At 38.0% G+C, this 27,686-nt stretch overlaps 3 protein-coding genes across 4 annotated transcripts in view; 1 reads left to right on the forward strand and 2 right to left on the reverse strand.

Annotated features, from left to right (window-relative positions):
- Positions 1-4,285, forward strand: part of LOC121887197 (transmembrane protein 150A-like) — a 30,503-nt gene extending 26,218 nt beyond the window's left edge. For both annotated transcript variants that reach the window (XM_042397831.1, XM_042397832.1), the window contains exons 7-8: positions 1,837-2,014; positions 3,047-4,285. In XM_042397831.1, the coding sequence (XP_042253765.1) occupies positions 1,837-2,014; positions 3,047-3,294 (426 nt within the window). In that variant the 3' untranslated portion in view covers positions 3,295-4,285. The remainder of the gene's footprint in view (positions 1-1,836; positions 2,015-3,046) is intronic.
- On the reverse strand, positions 4,286-16,280 carry LOC121887196 (S-adenosylmethionine synthase-like). Its single transcript, XM_042397830.1, has 9 exons — positions 16,016-16,280; positions 14,094-14,171; positions 12,472-12,594; positions 12,235-12,347; positions 11,864-12,007; positions 8,060-8,278; positions 7,208-7,390; positions 6,283-6,416; positions 4,286-6,201 (listed from the first exon to the last, which is right to left on the reverse strand). The coding sequence occupies exons 1-9, from the start codon at positions 16,104-16,106 to the stop codon at positions 6,099-6,101; spliced, it is 1,188 nt and encodes a 395-aa protein (XP_042253764.1). The 5' UTR covers positions 16,107-16,280; the 3' UTR covers positions 4,286-6,098.
- A 206-nt stretch (positions 16,281-16,486) lies between these two features.
- On the reverse strand, positions 16,487-27,258 carry ghrhr2 (growth hormone releasing hormone receptor 2). Its single transcript, XM_042398080.1, has 13 exons — positions 26,913-27,258; positions 26,572-26,695; positions 25,336-25,443; positions 24,804-24,913; positions 24,586-24,683; positions 24,299-24,431; positions 23,316-23,469; positions 23,164-23,224; positions 23,016-23,082; positions 20,889-20,980; positions 20,673-20,802; positions 20,478-20,519; positions 16,487-16,672 (listed from the first exon to the last, which is right to left on the reverse strand). Exons 1-13 carry the CDS (start codon positions 26,964-26,966, stop codon positions 16,487-16,489), a joined length of 1,359 nt encoding a protein of 452 aa, XP_042254014.1. The 5' UTR covers positions 26,967-27,258.
- Positions 27,259-27,686: the final 428 nt, after the last annotated feature.

The following is a 27,686-nucleotide window of genomic DNA, read 5'->3' on the forward strand; positions in this document are numbered from 1 at the left end:
CTCTGTCATTCACTTGAACCCATGTGCAGGATGTGTCATCATCATACCAGCTGCTGTGGCACTGCGTTCATTATAGTACAGGTCATGTCTTTGCTTTTCAGCTCATGAGTTCAAGTTGACTTTCAGCATCAGAGGTGATAATGGAGATGATCTCGTCGCCTTTGTAAATTGGTCTCATTACAGTTTCTCTCTCTCTCTCTCTATCTCGTCTTGTATTTTACTGGTGCAGATCGTCCTGTCCTGGGACATTCTTTGTCAGATGATATTATAAAGGTGATTACCCAGAGTGCAACTGTAAGGTCAGGATGACCCCGGTGTGTGTGTGCGTGTGTTTGTGTTTTTATCTTGTGTCCAGATGTTCCCAAAAGAAATGATGCTCAGATTGTTTTTGGATCCCATCATGAAAGAAATGATTTTCTGTGCTGAGTGTTTTTTAGGTGTTGACAAAGGACCGAGGGCTGAGTTTCTGTTTTTTGAGGGTTAAGGTTGTTGTTATAAAATGAGTGTCTGTGAAGAGACTTTTATCAGTATATTAGTAGCATAAATATGTTTTGTGAAAGGAGGGGAAAGCATCAATATTTGGACATAGCACATGTGAGGTAATGATCTTGAGTAAACAAGAAAAAAACTGAACACATTTACGTTCAGAGTGTACAAGAAAGAAAATGTGTTGTGTTTCCTTCCACTGCTGTAAGTATTAAGAGATAAACAGTGGGTGGCGCTAATTCTCCAGTCAGTGCTATTAAACCATTGCAGAAAAAGAGGACACAACAAGATGATGTCATTAAAAGAGCGGCAGTCAAAACCTTAAATGATGGAAAAGTGTGTAGAAAACATGATGGAGATATGACATGTCTGTTTGTTTCATTTGAGGAGGGTAAGAGTCTCCTCAATGCTCCACACAGATCTGATGTCCTCGTCTCTTCAGTGGGAGCTTGAATGATATTTAAAGTCCATCTCCACTCAGAAATATGTTTTTCTTATTGTTATGTGACTGTGATGTTTGAAGTTCTCTGTGCAGTTTGTTTTCACGTTTATCTCTTGAAGGGGGAAAGTTTTCTTTGTGTTCACCTGAAATCTGAGTTTGGAGTATGCAGCTTACACAAGTGTGATGTGGAAACTTGAGACTGGACTTTATAGTGATGGTGATAGGAGACATCTTGTGTCCAGCAGTTAAACTTTAGAAAGAAAAAATATTCACATATTCAGATAATCAGAAGAATTTTTATCCATTTTTTGTTTTTGTTTTTGTGGAAAACCCAAATCAGACACAAATTATTATTCAAAGCAGACTGTTTTTTGAAATATGTCTGGAGCTGATCATTAAGTGACGTGTTTCATGTACGTCATCATTTATTCAACAAGTCTGTTTCCATTTTCTTCCTTTCATGTCCTTCAATATTTTTGTCTCACAGATCTATTAAAAGAGGAAAAATAAGATAGAAAAAGGAGCATAAAAGGCAGGGAACTGGGCAGATGGGGTTACAAGTAAAGTAAGGGACACAAACCAGAACAACTGATGATAATGATGCTCACATTTATGAAAGATTGTTTGTAATGTTAGTATATGTCTTATATAACCCCAAGCAGACAAAGCTTAGGTGATAACAAAATAGTGAGACTAAACGTTGACCCCAAATCTCAAAAATGTTTTCCCAAATATAGCAACTACAGAGCAAATATGTAAAAATGTACATTTCTGCTTCTTTTCCAACATATATCCTTCTTTATACGGCCTCCCTGATGTATCGACCTTCATCATATGTGTCCACTCTGTCTTATCAGTTTCTAGATTCATGTCCAGTAAAATTTGAATGTTTTGTGTCTGTGTCTCAGGTGGATTTTGCCAAAGTCCTCCACTACGTTGGAGCTGGAGTTGCTTTCCCGTCCAGCATGCTGTTTGTGTGTCTGCAGTCGGCACTGACCTACAGACTGGCCAAGACCCAGGAGGAGTACCGGATAGGTCACCTACGCGTAGGGATGACCCTGCTGGCGCTGATCGCCCTGGTGCTTAGTATCCTTCCAACATGAAGCAAATGTAAATGCTCAGGTAGCAACTATAGTTTAGGAGCTGTAGCTTTCCTTCTGAGTTGTCTTTTGGCAAAACAATGAAGATATTTCTTTGTTGTTTTTTGAGTAACAGGATTCAGAATAATAGAAGTCTAAAGAGAAGAAGAGATCTTGATTATGTGTTTGAAATTTAAAGAATGTTAAGATTTGTTTCCTATTAACAAATAACAACAACCCCCCTTTAACAAAATCATAAAAGTAAATTGAAGTGAAGTGCTTTCAAAAATAATGTCATAAATAGCTTTTTTTTAATCAAATAACTTCATACAAAGTTCAGTAAACAGCAGAAACTTAAATGAAATCAATATTTGCTGTGAGCAGCTTCGTTCTTTGTTGTTCCTGCATCTTGGAGAAGTCGCTACAGTTCTTCTTCTGTGGATTTCGGCATCTCAGCTGCTTCTGTCTCTTCATGTTAATCCAAGACTGACTCCATGATGTTGAGATCAGGGCTCTGTGGGGGCCAAACCATCTGTTGCAGGACTCCTTGTTCTTCTTGTTGCTGAAGATAGTTTTTAATGACTCTGGCTGGATGTTTGGAGTTGTTGTCATGCTGCAGAATAAATTTGGGACCAGTCAGATGCCTCCCTGATGGTATTGTGTGATGAACAAGAATCTAAACATCTAAAGTGCCTAAAACCTTTGCAGAGTACTGTACATTTTTTAATATTCATGAAAAAATCATGACTCGCCTTCACAATAATTCATATTAAGCACATATGAAAGACAGAACCAATGTGGAAGAAGTAAAAGTGTTTTCTGGGAGTTAAATAAATTCTATGAATGAGTTTTAAATGTTTTAATTTATCATACATAAATCGGGTTGCATCATCTTGTCTGTCCAGTGTGCTCAGAGGTTATGTAGATAAATACAGGGCCCCCTGCTGGAGAAACAACTGTTTTACATCCCTTTACAGAAGATTTTGTACACCTCACTCCTGCTGTTCTGCCATTGTTCTCCTTAACCTCTGATCACCAGGTGGAGTTTTCTTTTGCCAGGAGAGCTTCGCCCTGCAGCACGCCTCCGCCATCTTTGAGTGGGTCTACTGCACGCTCATCATGCTCTTCTACGGGACTTTTGCATTTGAGTTCGGGGGCATGTCAGGGGACACCCTGATGGTCCTGTCCAGAGGAGGGGGAGTACAGAGCTTCTCCACCTCTGAACACAAGTCAGAGGTGGGTGGAGGGTCCAACCACCACCCGACAGAGAATTTATCGATGCTGTAGCTGAACTGCAGCGTGCTTCAGTTCCCCTGGAGGTCAAAGGGCGACACATGGACCAATCTGGAAGACACCAGAAACCAACGTCTAGAGCCGGGAAGCTGCATCCTGCATATCACCACGCTCACTATTGCACAAAGCCAAAGTTGCTCTACTCAGCAGTGACCAAAGACTGACAGACTTTAATGACTTTTATGCTGCTTTGTAAAAGTGCAGGCTACACTGCAAAACATTGCACAATGTTCTAAGTGCCTTCTTGAACACAAAGGCCAGCAAAGACATACGCAAGTACACACACAATCCTGGATGTTTGTTTTAATTCTCTCAATGTAACAATCAGTCTGTGGATTCTTGGCTGCAGTTGCCTTTTATCAGATGGAACATCCTGAAGGTGCCTCAGATGTCGCTCCGCAGCGTCGGTATCAGTGTTTGTTTTCATATGTAGACGTTAAGACACTGAGCTCCGTTTTGTTTTAACTCAGGAAGTTTTGTTACATCATCAGCTTTCACTCTTTACCTCGATAATAAGGTGAAGTTTTCCAAAAACCTGACAATAGATGGACGGTTACTGTGTGCCAAGAAAAAAAATGTTTTCATTAAAAGTGGTTAAAAGACATTTGTGTGTTTGCCCAAAACTATGGCAGGAATATCTGTCCTTGTGTTGAACAATTTTTAGTGTTTTTCTAAGTTTATCTTTATAATTCAAGTGATTTGGACTCTTTATGGTGATGTTGCCCCAATAACTGTCTCTTATTGCCCAAATAAGCTCTGTTGTATATTTTTGTTCCACTTCAGCTCTTTGCCAAAAACAGTTGTATCATTGCTCTCAGTAACAACAACTTCTTACAGCTTTAACGGGACCAAAGTATAAAGTAGAGAATTATCATATACAGAAATACTTTTCCAGAAAATAAAATAATGTATGCAGAGAACAAAGAATTAAAGTAAATAGAAAAAAATTCCTTTTTTTATATGTTTTTCATCATTTTGTGTTTCTTGGAGGAAAATTAAATGCTTTCTTGTTAAAATGTTTTATTGTTCAAAAATCATATTTACATTGTTTTTCTAGACTAATGACACATTATGTGCAAAGATTGAGATATGACTTCCTTGTAGAAGAGAAAAATGCAGCTCAAGGTTGCACATTCACAGGTTATCTCTGATTCTGTGACTATTTCAAACTTCTTTGGAACATCTACTGCATTTTGACAACATTTAATCTTTGTTTTACAAGTGTCTGCAGGTCTTTTTAGTCTTATATTTGCACTGTTTTAGTACCCAATAACATAAAACTTAAGAACCAGCTGTTTCGTCTCAAACATCAACTTTAGATGAAAAGGTTTGATAATGCAGATTTGTACATCGATTTCCTATTGAAACCTCAAACACCAAGAGCTCTAAAAACTATCAAGACTTACAATCAAAGCTGAATATAATCATATGATAAGACTTTAGATCATCAAATGTAATACTAAAACCCGCAGACACTCTGCTAGCAGCCAGCTATCTAACATAAAAACAAAACAAAATATACAGTATAAAGATCTGGAAGCAGGGTTTCATCTCCCCCTTTCTGTGATCACATCTCATCTTTTGTGGAGATCATATGTCTGCAGGTCTTGATGATATTCATAGTATTGTAATACCAAATAGTTTAAAACCTAAACAATATTTGAATCTCAAACATGGATCTTGGCAGAGGGGAGAGAGTAAATATGTAAAATATAAAACGATTCTAAAAAAACGATGAAAACGTAGCTGTAGTGCTTTAAAGGCTTTAGATCATCCAATTAAAACCTGATGTCAGCAGATCTCGATGTTATAAGGTCAAATAATGTAAAAACCTATATTTTAATCCCAAACTTTGACCTTGGAAGAGGATATTGAAAAATGTAAATTAAAGGTTTGTGCATTTATTTCTTACTGGAAAACAAAAACAAAAGAAAAACCTACCAAGACTTCTAAAAACTATTAAGTCTTACAGTCAATAATGTCATTTTGGGACCTTGAAAGGCTTTCGATGATCCAAAGTAATGCTAAAACATGCAGACACCTTGCTAGTGGCCAGCTATCTATCATATAAAACATATTATATAAATGTTTGGAAGCGTTTAGGATTTCTCTAATTCGCACCTCATGAATCATTGACATTTAAAATTTCTTTGGGATATCTATATTTCTCCACCTTTTGAGATCACGTCTTATCTTTGTTTCCTTTCAAGGCTTTGTGTTGCACTGAAACCTGCAGACACCCTGCTAGCAACCAGCTATTTATTGTATCATATAAAAATACAGACAACAATAACAAAAAAAAACAGAGTAAATGTTAAGAACCATGCAGCAAAGTCACCAATTGTTTCCCACATCTTGAGTGTACTTAAGACATTAAAGTGGCTTTGAAATGTCTCTGCAAACGTATGCATGGCTGCTCTTCCTTAAAATTTGGTCATTCACTTATTTCTGGACAAAAAAAAAAAAAAAAAGCCAAACAACAACTTTCTAAACCAACTTGAGTATCAAACAAACTGCATGCATGTGACTGCACACTGTATCTACAGGACTAAAATACCAAGCACGTCACTCATATTTCAGGTTACCATTGAGGGGCTTCAGAGTCATAAATTGCAGATGAAAGATCTTCCCCCCGTCCAATGACCAGAGTTGATCTGCACCCCACCCTGACCCATCCCTCCTGTTTGCTGGCAGCTGCCTTTCTCTTACTGGGTTACAGGAGCACGAGGACAGCTATCTATATATCACTGACACTCTGCTCGCTCTCGCACACACATACACACGGGTACATAGATACTCTAGAAGTTGAGGTTTTTTGGGATCTCCCAGGGAAAGTCCTTTCTGCCAAAGTGTCCATAGCAGGCAGTCTTCTGGTAGATTGGTCTCTTCAGGTCCAGGTCTCTGCAGGCAAAATCAAACATGTAAGTATAGTTACATGTCTTGCAACAACAAAGCAGATGCAGCGTCAGTTTAAATGCTGACCTGACAATGACGCCGGGTCTGAGATCGAAGTTCTTATTGACGATCTGAAGCAGCTCCATCTCATTTTTGGGAGAGGAGCCGTATGTAAACAGGGAGATGGAGAGTGGATGGGCCACTCCAATTGCATACGCAACCTGAAAACACAGATAAGAGACACACAGTTTAATTCTGAGAGAAAATGAAGTGTCAGTTATATCAGCCATCTGAGGTCAGGGGTCAACTTCTTCCAAGCCAAACTGGGAAAACCATTTTTTCACGGAGCTGGCTCTGTGCACAGAGGTATTGTCATGTTGAAACAGGAAAGGGACAAATATAAACACACTATATACATACAAATATAAACACACTATTTATATATATATTATTGTATGCTGCAGCATTAAGATTTCTACTAAATGCACCTTTAGACTGTGCGACAACAAGTTTATTGCACACAAGAACACTGTTGCCTTAAATATTATTGCATCAGAATCAGAATCAGGTTTATTGCCAAGTAGGTTTGCACATACATTTGCCTTGGTGTGGTGCATACTGAGAAAAATATACAAAATAAGTGAAAATGCAAGAGTCAAGTAATTATAAATAATATATAATAGAAATGTACTATATAAGACTAATATATTCCACAGTGAAAAGTTGCTGCTGCAAAATTTAAAATGAAGAGAATGTACAAAATAATCGGGAATGTGCAAATGTTCATAGTTTAAAAAGCAAAAGCCATTTGCAAATACAACAAATGCAATTTAATCCTCTGAAATTATTTGGAAAAAAGATTTCTGAGTCACATTAAAAGAGTGTCACCTGGTCTTGTGCATCAATTGTCTAAAAGGTTAAAGAAAAAAGAAGAAAAGCTGAAAGAAAACCCAAACCAGATATAACAGATGTCTTGAATATTTTGGAAGGATTTAATGGAAAGTCATCTCACCTGCACCAGCACCCTCCTGCACAGTTTGGCCTTCACCAGAGATTTTGCCACCCAGCGGGCGGCGTAGGCCGCCGAGCGGTCCACTTTGGTGTAATCCTTCCCAGAGAAGGCCCCGCCCCCGTGGGCTCCCCAACCGCCGTATGTGTCAACAATGATCTTCCTGCCCGTCACTCCAGCATCACCCTGACAGAGACGAGCATCGCACACAAACATGCTCTTGAAGTGCTTGTGAAGGAATTACGGGGATTTATGGGTTAGGGTTAAAATTTCACTTTAAATGTGAAATGTGCAGCTGCACAAAGACAAGCGTTTACATAATGGACTCTGTTACACACTGTGCCTGAAGATGATGCTCATCATGATTGCATCATGATTCAAATTGCTTGTTCAAAATTCAGGTTACAATGAATAAAAAAAAAAAATCTTTGCATTTGAGGTGCTGAAAACAGCAAATGTTTGGCATTTTTTCTTGATAAAATTATTTAAACTGATTAATATTATTATAATAATAATATAATTTAGAGCACTAAATCATCATGTTATGCAAAGTTGCTGGTATACGTCACCAGCCAATTAAGTGCTCAAGTAACAAATGACCAAAGTGAAACAACAACTCTCCTGACTTTCTTCCACCATTATTTTGGCACAAGGCCTTCGTCAGGGTGTTTTACAGATCGTGTAAAAATACTCTACAAGAGGGCTGAAGCAAGAGATCAGCAGCCTCTAGACAAAGAAACTTCAAAATAGTACACAAAAGTATACAACAAAATATGACATAAACAATCATCACACAGTCACAACATAACATCACAAAAACAAGCATTTAGTTTTGGGACGTTCCCTGGCCTTTACCTGTGGTCCACCAATTACAAACCGTCCGCTGGGCTGCAGGTGGTAGATGGTGTTCTCGTCCAGGTACTTTGATGGAACCACAGCCTTGATGACCTTCTCCTTTAGTATTTTCTTCTGGTCCTCCAGGCTCACATAGTCATCATGCTGAACTGAGATCACAACAGTGTGGACCCTTATAGGGATCACAGCGCCGTTGTCCTGGGCGTAATGAACCGTCACCTGCACAGAGTGGAGGGAAGGGGGGGACGACAGACATTACTTTATGCCTGAACTGAGATGTAATTCCTGCGTTAACACGTGAAGAAACTAAAAATAGCTTTTTCATATCTCCACACATTCCTCTTTTCATGTCTGAGCTTTTGTGAATTGTTTGAGGCTTTGAGGTGTCTTGTGCACAGTGAGCTCACAGGGATTGCACAGGCTGAAACTGTTGGGGGATTATTGGAAAGGCGTGTCCAAGCTCAGATGTTGCATACCAGTGTGCTCTGGTTGGTGTTTGCTGGTCAGCACATTCTCAAGGTCACCATCACGGTCTAAATTACTAGTGAGTAGAGCATTCACTATAAACTGAGGGAGAATCCCTCCATACACGTTTGAAGACATATAAAAATACTCTGCTTTGAATAACGTGTGATACATCTGATGTTTTTTTTCACAAAAATGTTGAATTATCAAGTAAAAAATGATACCTACCTCCGTTATTGAAAAGTCTAGAATCTATGAATACACAAATATTGTTCATTTTCATGTCTTGCTTACTGCTGAAATATTTATTTGTTTACAATGTTTCAGTCTGTCCAACCTTGATCAGGTGTATCATGACCAAAACGTTGTAAACTAATAAATATTCCAGCAGTAAGTGAGACAGTGTGCAGGAGTTTTTCTCATTTTTACTTAAGTTGTATTTTACTCCAACAAACATGTTGCATTTCCACATCACACTTGTCTAAGTTGCATACTGGACCCCAACTGGTTTCGAAACTGGTTGTGATGTCACAAATCATGCTTATAGGTATACGCCTTTAACTGAGGTTTAACGTAAGCACAGAGAAACTTTCCACTTTCAGCAGATGAATGTGAAAATAGACTCTTCACATTCATCATTCTGCACAGAGACGAGAAAAGCATCCAACTGAAGGAGCAAGAAGAAAAACACATTTTTGAATGAAGGGGGATTTGGTTCTCGCCTGCTGCTGAACTCTTCATCATCAACAATGTGCCTCTTTGCAAATCAACTCCGCTCTCAGTCACTCAAGAACTCCAGACTGCACACAACATGTTTCATATTCCTGTCTGTTTAAATCATAGGCTAACCAAATCTGTGGATAATGATAATGATTTTATTTTCCCTGCTGTCCAGAAAATCATGGTTATCAATAGTTTCTAAATCCAGATGGGTCAGGAAAAGCACTGCAGGTGTAAACCTACAAAATTTGAATACTGTAAAGCTTAATGCACCCAAGTCATCTAATCACAGTGACACCATTGATAAGAAATTTATTAAATATAAGATATTTAAATAACAAAGCATATTTTATAAATGATATGATTTCTGACCATGGCATTGACTTCCTGTGTTTGACTGAAACTTGGCAGCTACCTAATGACTACTTAACACTGCACCAAGCTATTAAAAGTGTTGACAGTATTGGATCATAAGGCTGTCCTAATCAATGCTAGAATCCCTGCCCCCTCACATTGACTTTGCACCTCTCGCACTATCACATACAGGAACATCAAGAGCATTAGTATACCTGCTGTAATGGACATGTTGGAGACAGAGCTCACTTATGATTACAATAACTCATCAGCTGATGACCTGGTCTCTATGTATAATGTGCTCCTCTCAGATACATTGAATCATCTTTCCCCATTCAAATCACGCAGTGTGTCCTTCTACCATTCTGCTCCATGGTTTACACCAGAGCTGCGCAAAATGAATCTCAGCAGGAAAACTGGCTTAACTGTGCATGCATTATCCAACAAAGATCATGTCAGAGCCAATAAGGAAGCTCTGAACAAGGGTAAGACCACCTACTACTCTACCATTATTGGAGAAGGAAGGTAACACCAGAACCCTTTTTCTCACCATCAATAATCTACTTAAACCGTGTAAGCAATTTCCTGCCTCTACTAATCTCTGCAGTGATTTTATGGACTTTTTCCAGAGCAAAATTATTTCCATCTACCAGCAGCTTCATCATTTGTCCATTCATCTCCCTGTTAGCTTTTTCTCTGCTTTCTCTATTGTCGACAAGCAGTATGTAACTGAACATGTGCCCTTTTGACCCCATGCTCACTCTACCGATTAAAACAGAGTCTGCCTGTCCTCTACCCCCTGCAGACACAAATCGTCAATGCATCTCTTCTGTCTGGCTCTGTTCCCTCCAGTCTAAAAATGGCTGCTCTTAACCCAGTCCCAAAAAAATCTGGAACTGACCTGGAGGACCATAAGAACTACAGACCTATTTCCAAACTCCCATTTCTTGCCAAACTCCATGAGCGAACTGTAGCCAGCACAGTTCAGTGACTGTCCTCACCATTACCAATGATCTGCTTGTAACAGCTGACTCTGGTTACCTCAGCATACTTATCCTGTTAGATCTCACTGCTGCTTTTGATACAGTCAGTCATAATCTTCTGTTGAACTGGTTAGAAACACTGCATGGTGTCAATGGCACTCCATTATCACAGTTCAAATCCTACCTCACAGCTAGAAAACCCTCTCCCATGGTGTCCCCAAGGGCTCAGTTCTTGGACCATTACTGTTCATTATTTACATTCATCCTCTTGGACATATAATTCGTCAACATCACCTCAATTTTCACCGCTATGCTGACGACGCACAACTCTACATTCACACCAAGCCCTCGGACACTCTACCACCATCCAACCTGACGGGCTGCTTAAATGATATTAATGCTTGGATGACTTGCAATTACCTCAAACTTAACCAGGATAAATCTGAGGCTATCCTCATTGCCTCTTCAGCCACACTCTGCAAAGTCCCCCATCTAAATTTGGCCAACCCTGGTTTTATTACCTCTTCTGTTGCTGAGGTAAAAAATCTAGGCCCTCTTCCACCTGAAGAACATTCCCAGACTTTTTCCCTCTCTTGCCCAATCTATTGACTCTCATTCACGCCTTCACTACATCCCGACTTGATTACTGTAATGCCGTGCTCCTTGGTGTATCTACTTGGGGGATAAATAGACTACAATATGTCCAGAATTGTTGTGTTCTCTGCCACACGCGGTCCTAGGAACACATCATCCCTACCCTTCAGCAACTGCATTCTCCCAGTTAAATACTTCATTTGTTTTAAAGTACTTCTCCTTGTTTACAAATCTCCTCATGGCTCGGTGCCTACCTATCTATCCAATCTTCTCCATCCCACACCTACTCGCTCACTGAGCTCCTCTGATCTCCTCGATACTCCCCCCTCCAGGCTGGACCTAACCTCTGGAATGCTCTCCCGCTGGGTCAACGCCAGCACGCATCTGTTGCTTCTTTTAAGTCAAAACTGAAAACTCAACTATTTAGAACGGCCTTTGCTGGTGCTGCGTAATGTGTACATTATAAATGTATTCTTGTATGTGTATATATTTAATTGTTGTTGCTGTTGTTTTGTCTTTTCTTATGTATTGACTGTCTTAATGGATTTGAAAAGTATTCTTGGGTGTCTTGAAAGGCGTTTATAAATAAAATGTATTTTCATTATTATTATTATTATTAAAGATATATTTTAGACAATATGTGAACTGGATACTTACATCTAATCAGTTGTTATTATTTTGATCCTACCTGTGTCTTGGAGTCCGGGCGGAGCCAGGGGACTGTGCCGTTTCGTCTCAGTTCGGCCATCTTTGCATTGAGTTTGTGGGCTAGGATTATGGTGAGGGGCATGCACTCTTCTGTCTCATCTGTGGCATATCCGAACATCAGACCCTGTCCACACAGAAATAAAACAGAAAAGGTAAGTAGAGAAAGTGGTAATTCTGTAAAACTAATGTGGGTCTTGTACTGTATGTAATGCATCTTGAATCTATTTTCAGTGACTTGAAACTTGATTTTATGACCACAAGTTCTCCAGTATTGAAATAGGAGTTAAAAAGTTTAACTGAAGAGACAATATTTGTTCACAAGTTGTGTCTTGTTGTGCTTTTCTAGACGACCTGGTCGCCAGCTCCAATTTCACTCTCCACACGGTCGATATGAACTCCCTGTGCGATGTCAGGGGACTGCTGCTCCAGGGCAACCAGCACATTACAGGTCTTATAATCAAACCCTAACAGAGAGAGAGAGAGGCAGGACATATCAGAATCAACTATTCTACATGAAGGAAAGTTCTACTCCTGACTTAAATGGTTAAAGGAGATTCAAGCTCTTCGAACATTTCAGGTTCCACTCACCTTTCTCGGACGAGTCATAACCAATATGCCGGATGGTTTCTCTCACCACCCGCTGGTAGTCCACGTTGGCCCGAGATGTGATCTCACCGCAGAGCAGCACCATGCCCGTCTTACACACCGTCTCTGTTTCAGCACAAAGACAACATCACAGTGCTTTATTATTTTTTTAGGTTTTTTATTTATCCTATCTGTGATTGTTGGTTGTCTGTTTTTGTATACCGTACGTTGCTTCTTGTGTGGTTGTGTGGTTGTCTGACTGTAACTGTGTCATGTTCTCAGGTCTCTCTTGAAAAAGAAATCTCATTAAGAGATTAAGAAGTTTTGCTTTTATCATCTAAGAAATTATTTTTGAACCACTTGTAAACTAATTTGAAGCAACTATTTTTAGTTTTATTTTGTTTTGCAATAAAAGATTTATTGAGAAATGTTTCTGCTTGTTTTTGCACAGTAGTGCAACTGTGCCAGAGCAATTTAAAGGGGACATATCATGCACATTTCCAGGTCTACATTTTTCATTCTGGAGCTCTACTGGAATATCTTTGCATCATTTACAAAACTTTTTTGTTTTAAAACTCCCTATTTATCTTCAACTGGCCCTTTATGCAGCCCCTCAGTTCAGCCTCTGTCTGAAACAGGCCGTTTTAGCTCCTGTCTCTTTAAGGCCCGCCCTCCTGATTAGCCCACTGTTCTGATTTGTCAGTTCCCGGAAGCTTCCTCCGACTCTGAAGGCTACGTAAACAAACCATAGTAACAGTATTTCACTTCTTTTTCTCTTCTTTTCTCAAATGTTAACTTCTCAAATACATCTGTACAAGTTCGAGCCTGAATTTGATCCAAAAATACGTGAGTGGACAATGCAAACAACTTGTGGAACAACCTTAGCAACAACGTTAGTGACAAGGACTACCAACGGACGGCCGTTTGTAGGTATGCACGAACAATCTGACGTCATCATGAGGAGGAAGTAAAGGACACATTGCAAACTAACTGTTCAGAGAAGGCTAAAACCCTGGCTTTTGATTTGCAGGCAGAACTTCTACATATGTTTACCTCAAGTTTTAGAACTTTGACCATGTTTAACATCCAACATCATAACAGTATATAAATGACCGAAAATCACAACAAACATGATACTTGTGTCCCCTCTTAGGAAGCCTACAAACCAGATTAGACTCAAACAGTGTTTGCAGATAATTACCAGCACCATGTAATTATCACCTCAATTCACAAAGTATTGGCCATAACTTTTTATTAAAATCAATAATGACTCCACATACACAAATGCTTCAGGATCTGCCTTCCTCAGCGTTTAAGAGTAAAAGTGGTGGGTGTGCACCACTTTTACTCCAGACTGGTAGCTTCTAATGGAATCAGGACATTTAATGTCAAGACAAAAATAGTTCCCAATAAATTTGCCAATAAGTTGTTTTAACAAGTAGGTATGCTGTCAGCATCAGAAAAGTATTCAAATATCTGACTTTAAACATATTTTCTTTGTTCTCCTTGGTTCCCCTTGCACAAATTTGTAGTAATCATACTGTAGACTGTGGTTCCTAGATAAGAAACATTATTGATCAGGTTTACTGCTTCCCTTTGCTGGAGGAAAACACATTATTACTCACCACAAGCCACCTTAGCATCCGGGTCTTGCCTCAGGTGAGCGTCCAGCACAGCATCACTGATCTGGTCACATATCTTATCTGGAACGCAAGAGAAGGATTTAAATATATAAATATATCTGCATCACTGCATGTGCCGTCCGGGTCGTTTCCTCGTGTGACCTTCTGCTGCACATGTCAGATTCCTCATCTGGGCAGAGCCTGAGAATATCAGATTTCACTGCTCCATCAGAGTACTACACATCATTCATATTAGGAGCTACGGCCCTATGAATAACCCTGGCTGAGCGAATGCATGCCAGTGTGACATGGTGCACTGTAACTCCATTAACTACTGTACTGAAACACATAAAACGTTAATTTTGTTGTGCAGAATACACGCAAATGAATGAATTATCTAGTCAAAGAAGACTGGAGCAACAGCATTTTTGTGAATAGTCAAATAGTCAATAGTGTAAAGGTTTGCTCTGCTTGTCAGACACATTTCAGTGTGAGTGGAAGGATGAGGAAGGGTAGATATTCAGCTGCAACAGTGTCATTGTTGTGCGTGTCAGCATCAGATAGAGAACACATGTAGAAGTCCAATCAGATTTGTGGTATCAGCAAGATTATTCCTCCCACACTGCAAACTAGCTGATAATGTGCTAATTTCTTAAAGATTGCTACGCTTTGTGTGTACTGATACTTTACTTTAACATGTTTAGTTAAATGTCAAGTACATGAGAACGAACCAAGAGTCATGTGTGTCTATTAATACCAGTTGATCAGACACCTGCAGCTGCTGGAGTCCTCGAGAGAGTCCAGCTCTCAGGTCTTTGCACTGTGTGTGTTAAAGAATTGTTTTTATAATACTACTGTGGGTTTATAAAGCAATAACTTATGATCGGATGTGCCAAAAAGTGTCCAGACTTCTTATGTGGGCTGAGACAGATTTGCTTCACTGTCTCCAGAAGAAGCAACCAGGAAATTAAACTTGGAGTTGTTGTTTTTTTTGCAGAACATATTTGGAACAAACTCCAGGAAAACAAGAGATTTGCTCTAACTCTCTGTTTTGTTTTCCACTTTATGTTATTAAATTAAATTCTGAGCTTTTCATTCATATCTTACACTGTATGTCATATCTCCTCTGTTTTATTCAATTTCAGCTTATCTGACTCTTTTTAAATCCTGTTTATATGTGTCTTTTTTACATCACTCAGTGTTTCTATTAGATTTTTTATCTCTTTGATGCACTTTGAATTGCCTTGTTGAGATCTTCTCCACAAATACACTTTCTTTGCCACATCATGGATACAGATTGCAACTTCTTTTTGAATAAGAAACATGTCAACACAGTACTTCACTATCAAAACCATCCATAACACTTCCTGCACATATGTTTAAATACAAAGCTTTTTATGCAGCTACAGTACAAGTTTCTGTCATGTCTGTCTGTCCTAGAAGAGGGATCCTTCCTGGGTTGCTCTTCCTGAAGTTTTTCTCCATTAAATGGTTTTTACTTCCTTGATTTAAGGGTCTAAGGATAGAGGATGTTGTATGCTTTACATATTGTAAAACCCCCCAGAGGCGAAGTTGTGATATTGGGCTATATCAATAAAAAACTACCTGACTTTCCTTTTTGCAAACATACTAAATGATGATGATAAATGGCTAAATATACTTTCACATCTTCACTGTCAGTGCTGTAAAAACACTACAAGTGCATTTAAAAAATTAAAAAACACACTCTTCAAGCTGCTTTTTTTACAGTGCGCCGCCTTCATGCACCGCTCAGGATTCTGCACATTCCACAAAGTCATCAATGATCAGTGAAACATTAAAGTGTTTAACACATGATTACCACTACTGCTCAGTCATACTCTGTAGTAGCTGCACATGAAAAGCATGCTTCCACATGCTGCACGGAGAGGGAGTCCTCTACTCACCAGGATGTCCCTCTCCCACAGACTCAGAAGTAAACATGAAGGAGCCGTCATGAGGAGAATACATGAAGTTCCCATCCATCGTGCCATTCATTTTTGTCCCTCTCAAAAGTCTCCTGACACGCTGTGAACTGGATAGCAGAAGTGATGGGAGGCTAGTTAAAAGCACAAGACGCGTCCTTGTGTTTCTTATCAAAACAGGATAATAAAGACGGGCAGATTTGTGTGGCAGACTTTGGCTGCAGTGTAATCTCACAGTCCCAAGGCAGTGCAGCCGGATAACTCTGCACTATATAAGGCAAAGACAACATACACTCATACACACACACACACACACACACACAGGGGGAGGGTGCCATGTGAACCAGAGGGTTAGACCATTCAGAGGCGAGAAAGGGGAGGGTGGGATTCCTTTTTTTTTTCTTCTTGGAGACACTTTTTTTAACTCCTCCCGTGCTGAACGTTCCCAGATTCTCAGATGCTCACGCTGAACTCATCAAACTCCCTCCGATAGTCTTTTTCTAGTTGTCCTCGAATCAGACAGCAGAGCGTTAACTTCATCAAAGGGTCACTTTGAAGCTCCTCCACCGATTCATTCATGCCTAGTCTTTGTTTCTTTGTACCTGGGGGCCCCTGAGGTCTCTGACGGGGCGTCTGTGGCTGTGTACACACAGAGCTGCCTGCCAACCGAACACTTTCACTGCTGAGTCAGAGCTCAGATATGAAACCATAAAAGAGATGGAATGAAAGTACTACATGGTAAAAAAGTATCTGTATTTTGATTACTTTGAATAATAATAATAATTATTATTATGCGAAGAAGAAGAAGACTAGGGCATTTTATACAAAGCAAAAGATGAAAATTAAAAGTAATGACATTAAAGGAAAAGTATTTTTAAAATAGACATTTAAAAGCAATAAAAGTGACAGTAAATGAATAACACGACTGCAGTTATTTGTAAAACATGAGTTTTAAGTTTTTTAATTGTAACATTTTGTATTGTGTGAATTATTATTATTATCTGTTATATTGTTCTGTCATGTATTTTCTTTTGTTTGACTGTGAAGCACTTGAACTAAAAAGGGTTACTACTATAATTATTATTATTAATAATAAATATAAGGTTGCAATTACTGTCTACAGTTTGTTTTCTTTGGTCTGAACCATTGTTAACTGTGTTTATTTTTTTATAGTTTAAAGGACAGGTTCACAGTTTTTCAAGTGTGTCTTAAAACAACAGTCAAGTGTCCATATTAACAGTGAAAGAGGTTTTCCTCGCTGTAATCATTCCTCCTGTTCATACTGGATATTAAAAGATCCTTCAAATGTGCTTTCAATGTAAGTGATGGAGACCAAAATCCACAGTGTGTCCACACAGTCATTTAAAAGTTAATGTAAAGCTTATATGAGGCTTCATCAGTCTGAGTTAGTCATATCAAGTGGATACCTGACACATTTACAGTCTTTTTAGCATCAAATTCCCTCTTTGTGTTTCTCTGTTGAGCTGCAGGTGGAAGTATAGTAACAAAAAGAGGAACTTTGGCACTAAAAAGACTGTAACATTGAAAGATATCTATTTGATTTGACTCTTTTGGACGCTGAAGCTTCATATTAGCTTCAGATAAACTTCTAAATACATTTTTGCACAGAAGGAGGACTGTGGATTTTGTCCCCCATCACTTCCATTATAAGTGCATTATGAAGGGATCTTCTAATGGTCAGTATGAACAGCAGGAATGATTGATGTTCATTTGGGCTCCTGACTGTTTTTTTTTAAGACAAATATGAAAAATTGTGATCCTGTCCTTTAAATGTTCAGTTTGTCAAATCAAACACTTCCACAGAACAAGCTGACTCATGTTTTTATACTCATTATCATTATTTTTTGGGAGATTCTTTTTTGCCTCATTGATTAATTTAGCCTTGACTAGCCTAGACTTTTTTTTTCTGGATTGTGTTTATAGTCCATTACAGTTTTTTTTGAGGGATCAAGGATGTAAAGGTGGAGAGAAAGAAAAAAACTGGGCACTGAAATGTCCCAAAGAAAACTTGGCACAATAAAATGTGGTGTTGTACTTAGAATAAATCTTTCACCATTTAAAGTTGGCAGCGCAATCAAGGTCTGTGGATTTTGGCCTCCATCACTTACATTGTAAGTGCATTATGAAGGGATCTTCTAATGGTCAGTATGAACAGGAGGAATGATTACAAAAAGAATAACTATTTCAGTGTTTGTTTGGGCTCCTGGCTGTTGTTTTAAGACAGACTTGAGAACTCGTCCATTAAACTACCTGGTTACACCAAAACCACAGTAAATAAATGGAGGGCGCTATATCAGACGACTCATATTTTATCTCAAGGTGCTCATACTATGTTAAAACACATTGTTAAAAATCCAGTTTGTTCTTATTGTGCAGTTTGATAGATAACCATTCTCTCACTGAGGTTTTGTTGATAAGCACTAAAACTTACTGACAGTTGAAAACAGGCGACTCAGAGTTTAATATTCTTGTTTGAAACAAAACAACTGACTGGTCCTGGACTGCAGAGCGCTCCAGATGTTTTGTAACGTTTTGACCACTAGATGTCAGTCTGGTGGGGAGACACAGTTGATAAGTCGGTCACTAATCCTGCACATGATGACACTATTCTCAGCTCCACTACTGTCCAATCATTTTAAATCAGAGAAGCAAACTACAGCAGCGAAAATACAAACTGCTCAGTTTTCTTCTTATTACTAAATACTAAATTATTCCGTTTTAACAAGAAACCTTTTTTGTAATAGAAAATTGAATTTTTAGGCACTGAGTGGATCTTTATCTTGTTTTAACGGCATATGAAAATTTCTTGTTATGACAAGAAAAGTTTAAATGAGACATTTTGTGATCAAGATAAAGTGATTTATTACAAGAAACGTTTCTTGTCAAAATGAAATAATTTAATGAAAAAAGTTTGTCATTATAACATGAAACTATCTTGATATAACATGAAAAAGATTGTGTTGAAATGAGAAAAGTGTGTAAATATTTTTTTTAATTAATCAATTCTCACTTGCCTACAGTTAAATAATTAAACCCTGATTGTAAAACCTGTACTTTCCTCAGTATTTATTGTGTTTTCATGTGTTACAATCTACTCCTTCTTGTAAAGTATACAGTGATTTTACACTTTAAATGAACTTACTTTAAAAAAATCACTACAAGATTTGAGCAGAAAATTCAAAAACAAAATGCAGTGTAAACTTCATTAACAGTTTATCATTACACACACTTTGGTACAACCGGAGGAACGACCAAACAGGAAGTGTTTGCATTTATCTCGGCTGACATGTTGGAGGAGATGCAATTAACATTCTGTGTAAAGCCCAACATTGATTTTTTTTTTTATGTGCCTGAAATAGAAACCATGTTTCACTGAAGAACAGAGTAAACAGAGAATCCAAATGTACACATCAAGTTAACAGTTAGTCAATAATCTGTCTTTAATTATCACACAGCTGCCGAGTCGTTTTGTCGACTGCTGCTGAGAAACATGTAAAAACACCATCAGACTGTGTGAGATGAATAAACGATTATCATGTGGAGGCGATGTTAAAATCCAGTCTTCTGTTATTCATGAAAAATGTGATTTGGAATATTTACACCACATTTCTTTTCTTATATACTGGTTTCTGTCACAGGTATGATACATGTCAGGTCAGCTCTGTGTGGCAGGAAGCTACCACGTAGAGCAGAAACTCTGCACGCAGAGTTTCTGCTCCTAACAAACATGAGAATCTCTAAAACAAAATCTGTATGAATCATACAAGGATGTTACTTTTATTTATTGTTGGTTGTTTTTTTTGTTTTTTTATAACATTTTTTGGTTATTCTTATTTCCTTTTCTGTTTCTATCTTGACAATTTTGTTTGTTTTGTCCACTTTTTCAAGTTATTTAATTCATTTTCTGATCTTCATATTCGATTGGTTTAGTTTTTTCTTGATTTTAAATGGTTGTCTGTTTTATCGTTGCTCATGTTGTGTGGATCCAGGGAAGATTAGAAATCACTATGTGGAAGCTTAACGGGATCCAAATAAAGAATAAAGAATAAACACACAGCTGAACCTTTAAATATTAGAAGACTTCTGCAGTAACATACGAGTCTCGAGTAAAGTTTAACATTTAATTGCATCCTCTGAGTGATTCAACACTTTTCTACATTAAACTGAAAATCAGTGTCATCTAATGAGAACTAACAAGTATCAAACTACAGCGTGAGAAAAATAAATCAGTCTTCAGTTTAAAGAACAAATTCTTGGGTTGGAGGATTGATGGCTTAGTTTTTTATCTCATGTTTAGCTTCTTCTCATCGTCCTCCGAATTTCTTTTTGGACCTTAAAAGGAAAAAAGTTTTAAGCCTGTTAGTTCTGACAAACTCAACTCTGATAAAATTGTATTTTTTTTTTTTTAGGAACTTGAACTCACCTCTTCATTAAAAAAGCAATACAACACAGCAACAATAAAACCCTGCAACAACATGTAAAATCCAAGTTAGGAAAGAAGTTTCATTACTTTATAATATAGACTTTATTAAAAACATTAAGTGTTTCAGCACTAAAGGACCCATAACAACCAGATAAATGATAGAGATACCTGTTGGCTGATGCTATGAATGGTTACCTGGAAGGAGCCTAAAACTAATTCCAAGCAGAGTCGAGGCCCCACGCCAACGTGTTCTGGGAACAAGGCGAACACCACGTAGTGAATGCCAAACAGAGGGATCAGCAGCAGAGTGGAGCGAACGAGCCTCCTGGGCAGCAGACGACAGGAGAGGAAAGTCTGACGGGAAGAGAAACTGAGACACGAGACAAAGAACACAAGACACACAAGTCTTACCTGTACAGGTGAGTCTCGCTCTGGTTCACGTGTGCGGCCTTTGTCTTCTGAACGATGACCCTACTGATGTTCAGGAAGATCAAGAGGTTGATCTGAGGATCATAAAACATACAGAAGATACTGACACATGATCTTCAACAAGTCATTTTATTCATGCATATTGACTTAAATATGCATATAGATTAATTATTGTATAATCAGCTCAAGTTTTTTTGTAATTTGACCATCTTTGTGATTGGTTGGATATTATATAAAGATGCAGCTTATTGGGTCTTTTGTGTGTGTGTGTGTAAGATCACTTTAAAAGATAAGGCTGGAGATTTTCTATATTTTTTTTATTGGCAACAAATCTCATGTTTGGAGCCAAACCAACAATGAACTGATCCACTAACAAGTATCATGTGTGTATCCAAAGCCTGATATATCTTATTCCTCTGTGCTGTAGACCTCCCTTGTCCAAAAACTATTAAAAACACGGCAGTGAGCCACACCGCTGCACTGGGTGACATGTTCCTTCATCATGAAGACTACGGTCACAGTAATTTGTTTAGAAATGACTCCAAAAACTAATAACAGCAATCATATTGTCTGTCTCCAGAGAGTAGTTCTGTGTATATTCCTCTGTGCCGTAGATCTCCATCATTGTCCAAAAACTATTAAAAACAAGTCAACGAGCCACTGACCAAATGTCTATCAATCTGCAGCTGAAACTACAGTCACAGTAGTTTGTTTAGAAACGACTCCAAAAACTAATAAAAGCGATCATGTTTTCTGTCTCCAGAGAGCAGTTCTGTGTATATTCCTCTGTGCCGTAGACCTCCATCATTGTCCAAAAACTATTAAAAACACGGCAGTGAGCCACACCGCTGCACTGGGTGACATGTTTCTTCATCATGAAGACTACAGTCACAGTAGTTTGTTTAGAAACGACTCCAAAAACTAATAAAAGTGATCATGTTTTCTGTCTCCAGAGAGTAGTTCTGTGTATATTCCTCTGTGCCATACACCTCCATCATTGTTCAAAAACTATTAAAAACACAGCAATGAGCCACTGACCAAATGTCTATCAATCTGCAGCTGAAACTATATATATATATATATAGATACACCATTTCCACCACTTCCACCTTTGCTAAAAACTACAGTTCCCAGCTGTTTTAGGAATTTACTGAGCCTTTAAAAATGTATTTGGCAGCCATTTCTTTCTTTTTCTTTTCTTCAGATTTACATACTCAGTAGGAATGAGTGTCACAGACAAGGAAGGAAAGTCTTGAGAGACTAACACTGTGTTGGTTCAGTGTACCCTATAGACTGACACCAGCCTTATCCTTAAATAAATTAAAAAATATTTCCCAAATTATAGAAAACACCAAAATGCAAAAAGTTGGGAGCTCAAAATAAATCATTTTAATATCTAATCATTTGATTGGTACCCCTATTTATCATTTATAATCAGCATATAAACACTTAATAAATGGTTTATAACACTATAATGTAGTTGTAAGCAGACATAAGGGCACTTTAAGAGTTTATTAATGTAAAATATTTGTCAACAATTTCAACTTCTCCTATGACGACATATTTTATATAATCACAACTATGTTTTGCAACGTTGTCACTGATTATCTGTTTATACACCAGACTCCACTTATGGAGCCTCATAGGAAAATATATTAATTAACAATATTATCTGCTAACAACTATGTTATAGTGTGTTAAAAACAATTTATTAAATGTTTATATGCTGCTTATAAATGACAAATAGGGGTTAAAGTTACTGTTTAATCTTTTTAAAATAATGTCAACATTGTACATCTCACCTAAATGTTAATACTAAAATACTAAAGCAAGAAAAAACACAAATATCTAACATTGGATAGTTTTACAGCTTTCTCTGTATGATGTGTTTAATTAGAAGATGCTATTAGGAGACAGTTTGTGTTGAGTTTTTTTAGTTCATCACCTTTTGTGGCAGCAAAAATGTTCATATCTGACAACAAATGTTTAATTTGCTCTCCTCTATAGCCTCACTTTGTGATTGAATAGTCTGATGAGACGGGTGTATTTTTTGAAACCTTTTTTTGTTATAAATCATTGTGCAGCGAGTGAGGAACTGAGGTTTCTTACAAAGATAGAAAGCAGGATGGGAATCTTGATTATCCACCACAAGCTGCTCTCCAGATTGTCCCAACACCTGCACATAAGAAACAATATCAGACATTCATATCAAATTGAACAGTTGTATACATACATTGTCATACTGACTATTACTTACCCTTCATCATCAAGTTGTTTTTTCAACATGGCCCAGACAACTATGGTCACTGAAGGACAACCTATAAGATCAGACTCAGTCAGACAAGCAGAATAAAGATTAATACAGATTTATCGATATAAAACACACACATATATATATAGAGTTTATACCCCAGCCAATGGTTGCGTAGATCCAGAAAATCTTGCTGGTGTGAATGAAGGTGAAGAGCAGCAGCGTCTGCAGGTACAAACCCTCCACCAGCAGCCAGGAGAAGTTGGACAAAACACAGAAGTGGAAGAACATCACGGCTGCTTTGCACTGGAGCTGAACGGACAAAAATTACACATATTTACACTAGGGGTGTGCCCGAATACAAATACATTATTCAGCAAAGCACAAATAGTGGGTTTTATATGAATATTTGTTTCATACAAATATTTTAAAAATTATTTGTTGAGGGTGTTCCCCAGAGATAAAGCTGAGCTACTGAAACAAGCAAAGTGCTCCAAATGGACTCTCCATCATCTGTTGTTCCCCTTCTTTCTTTCCACAAAGTTAGGTTGTAAAAAATAGGCAATAAATGAAAAGTGCAAAGCAATAATCACCTTTGAAGTGCTTCCCTACACATTACATGCTGTGCTGTCTCTGTGTTATGGGTGTAGAAACAGGTAGGGGTCTGTCTGCAATGAGGCGATGAGTAAAGTTTTAGTTCAGTAATCAGCGCAGTTGTCTATGATCTGGGAGACTCCAGTTCAAGATCCGATGTGGGGACCAACTTTGTAAGGTAGTTTATTCATGAACAAAAAATAAAAGTATCATAAAAACAAAAACAGGATTTTTAAGCCTCTTTCCACTTTTATTCAAATACAAACACAAATAATTTTGCTGCCCCTACAAATACAGATACAAATACAAATACTGGGCTTTAGGCACAGCCCTAATTTGCACCACAGAATAATCAATATTTAATTGAATTAATATTCAATTCTTTAATAATAAAGAAACAAATCTGCATGTTTTTGTAGTGAGGATACCTTTGTAGTATTTGAACATTCCAGCTTGTTAGTTTTACATTAAAGTTTCATTAATATTTTGTATATCAGTGCTGTAATGACATTTCGGCCTCATGCTGCGTCAGCTGGCTCTGTCTTACTGTTGACACTGTGCAGTGGTCCGTGCTTTTGTCTGCAAACAGCACTGCATCTTTGATGAACACAGCAAGACTCCTGAGCATGAAGGTCACAAACAGGTTGAGGTGGATGTAGCTGCGCGTGCAGAGCAGCTTCCTGAGAGAGGAACATCGACCATATGTCACCGCTACAGTAACAAAATATGTCATAGACTCACTGATTTTGTTTTGTGTGTTGAATTCAAACATTTGACTATAAAAAATCATGTTTTTTATTCCCTGTTGAAAAGTTTTCTAATATGAAAACCAACCTGAAGCAGCAGAAAACCAGGACAGCGATGAGGAGAGCAGCCAGAGACACTCCGTACCCGACGCTGTAGATCAACTTCAGAGTATCAAAGTAATTTTTCTGGGGCAAAAGATGAAATATTTATGAAGTTGAGGCACAAAGAACCAAAGTTTGGTTCCCTAAAGACAGCTGGCACATATTGCATGCATATTAGACTCTAGATGTTAAACCTTTGTCTACCTCTTTCCCAACATCTTCCTCTTGTTCATAATCTTCAAAGTAACAGGCTTTGTAATACGGCAAGCTGGGTTTACTCCATCCTCGGCCTGTGCAGTTCCTCGTGATGACAACTGAGAAGAAAATGTTTTAAATGACATTGAGAGAAGCTGAAAGTTGTTCAAAGTGCAACTGAAACTGTGATATAGTCTGTGGAGCAATAGAGAGAACGTAATATAATTTCTCTTTCAGCTGTCTGCAGCATTATACAGCACAGAGAGATCGTGTCCTTTGTATTGTTTCTGGGAATTTGGGGGTTTTATTGACCTGAGGAGGAGTTTACATTCTGCAATTACACATATGTTTTTTTTAAGGGGATGCTTCATTTTGTAAAGTCATAATATACCTACATTTAACTGTTTTTAAGCTAAATAAATAAGGAAAAATAAATCAAATGAAATACAACTTCTTCACCAGAATTACTGTATATCCTAAAATAAATAAATGCTCAACCTGCACGTTTATGAGAGTTTTTGCATGATGTAATAATGTTTACCTGGAGGAGTTTCAGGCTTCAGCAGAGGAAGAGGACAGAGGACGGAGACGATCTCGCCTTCAGACGCAGCCGGCCAACAACTCACTCCATCCCACTCCATCACACAACCTGTAACACACACATGTGGGGTAAGTTTTTATTGGTTTTTTACAAAAAAAGTTGCGGGGGGGTGGGGGGGGGGGGGGGGGGGGATACATGGCAGCAATAAAGCCTTAATGTCATTCCAGGGTTAGAGGAGTAGACACTGTTATAAGACGTGGTGGGAGAAATATAAATAAGCATGTACAGAAATGTGTCATGAAGGTGGGTGAGTGGAGCAGGTGGGCCCAAACGCAGAGACGGCAGGCAGGTTGGATACGATGCTGAATATTTAATGAATAAACTCAAAACACAAGAGACAAGACAAGAGACACTGGGAACAGGAACAAAGACCATAAACGCAGGAAAAAGAAAAAAAAACTCGGAGCATACACAGTACGAAAGCAGACGACTCGACAAAGACCGAACTGAAAACTGGACTATAAATACACAGGAAGTGATCGCAAACTAAACTAAAGGTGAGACACATGAAATAATCAAACACAGGAAGTAAAAGTGACCAGACACAAGGAGGAAATATTTCAAAATAAAACAGGAACTCAAAAACACAAAAAGTCCAACTAAAGAGAGTCTGAGGGCATCAGAAGGATAACAACAAAAACCAAGAAAGTCAAAAGAACAAAAACACAAAGAGTCCAAAAAACAGAAAAAGTCCCGGTAGGATGTGACAAAGTGAGAAATTCAGTCCACGATAAAATGAAAAGAATAAATGTCATAATCTCATAAGATTTTCAGCTATATTATTGAGACATAATCTGACACCAATCTGAAAATAAATCCAAGAAAAATCCAAGGAGAAAGTCATAGGACACAATCTCTACCATCACATTTACCCAAAATCTGGAGCTTTAGCTCACCATAATAACAGAAAATGCATATTTTGATATATTCCAAATTTCAGATCTGTGCTTTAATACACATAAAACAGGAGTCAGAGGACCCGGGACTTCTATAACTGTGACCCAGAAAGATCTCACTGATGTACATTCACATATTCAACACAAATTAGCTTTCACTGGTTTCATTCTGTGGAGTCTTACTGGTTTAATATCTACTGAGAGATGTTTCTAAAATATCTAAACTCTTCTATCAGCTGCTTGTTTATTCTCTACTTCAAACTTCAACATTAACAGTCACCTGCAGTTTTATTACTGTTTGACTGAAGTGATTCTTCATCGATGGTCTTCATCTTCAGTTTACACTCGTTTTCTTTCTTTTGTAGATGAAGAACGATGGAGCATTCTGGATGAGTTGAGTTAACCTGAAAAAAAACACAGATTGAAGGATTCAACTTACTTTTCATTCCCACTGAGGCACAAGTTTATTTACATGTTACACAGTGTTAGTTTTTGCCTTTTGTTTTGACTTTACGAGCTAGTTTAACACCTGTAAACTAAAAATGTCAAGACAAATACATACTGTAAATAAAATTGTGGCGCACTGATTACAATAGTTCCTTTAAAAACCTGTTAACTCACCAGGTGTCTTGCAGTGATCAGCAGGTAAACGACAGCAGTCAGACTGACGTCCATGTCAGTCACTGAAACGTATAAACTTGTTTAGTGTGAGCTTCCTTTTTTCTGTATCTGAAGTTGGTAAAAACAAAATCACGCTGTCCATCAATGTGAAGTTTTGTCCATGTTCTTCCAATTTTAGAAAATCTCTCAATCAGATTAGATGTTTTTTGTAAAAATCGAAATATCTGAAAATGTTTCTTCTTCAGAGTTTGTAAGCTGCTTCCTTCATGCACCTGGTTTGATATGAAGCATTTTAAAAGCTCTCGGTGTGAGATGACTGAACGTACATGAAAGCGTGACGTCACCTGAGCAGCTTCATACTGACTTATCAAGAGGACGACAAACAGAGAACAAGGTGACTTTAATTCGCTGCATCATTTATGATCATGAAGTCCTGCTACATCTTTAATTTAGTTTAATTTTATCATATTTACAGTCTTTATATGGTCATGGCTTTATGGTTTCTATATATAATTGACTAATCCTCCCACAGCAGGAGTTATCACGTAATATTCAACAAACAACACATGCTGTCAAAGTCAAACAAGGTGAACAAATGGAGCTCAGCTGATGTTAAATACTGATGACTGTTCACAACATTTGAGCCTTGCAGTCAAATATTTTCTTTATATTCTGAAGTAGTAAATGTTTTGACTTTGAATTTTACTTATCTGGATTTAAGTTCTCATCCAACACGGTTCTGTGGGAAGAAATACACATTAGTCCCCAATCGTA

Source organism: Thunnus maccoyii, chromosome 20, assembly GCF_910596095.1.
Source record: "Thunnus maccoyii chromosome 20, fThuMac1.1, whole genome shotgun sequence".
In the NCBI taxonomy this organism is placed as follows: Eukaryota; Metazoa; Chordata; class Actinopteri; order Scombriformes; family Scombridae; genus Thunnus; species Thunnus maccoyii.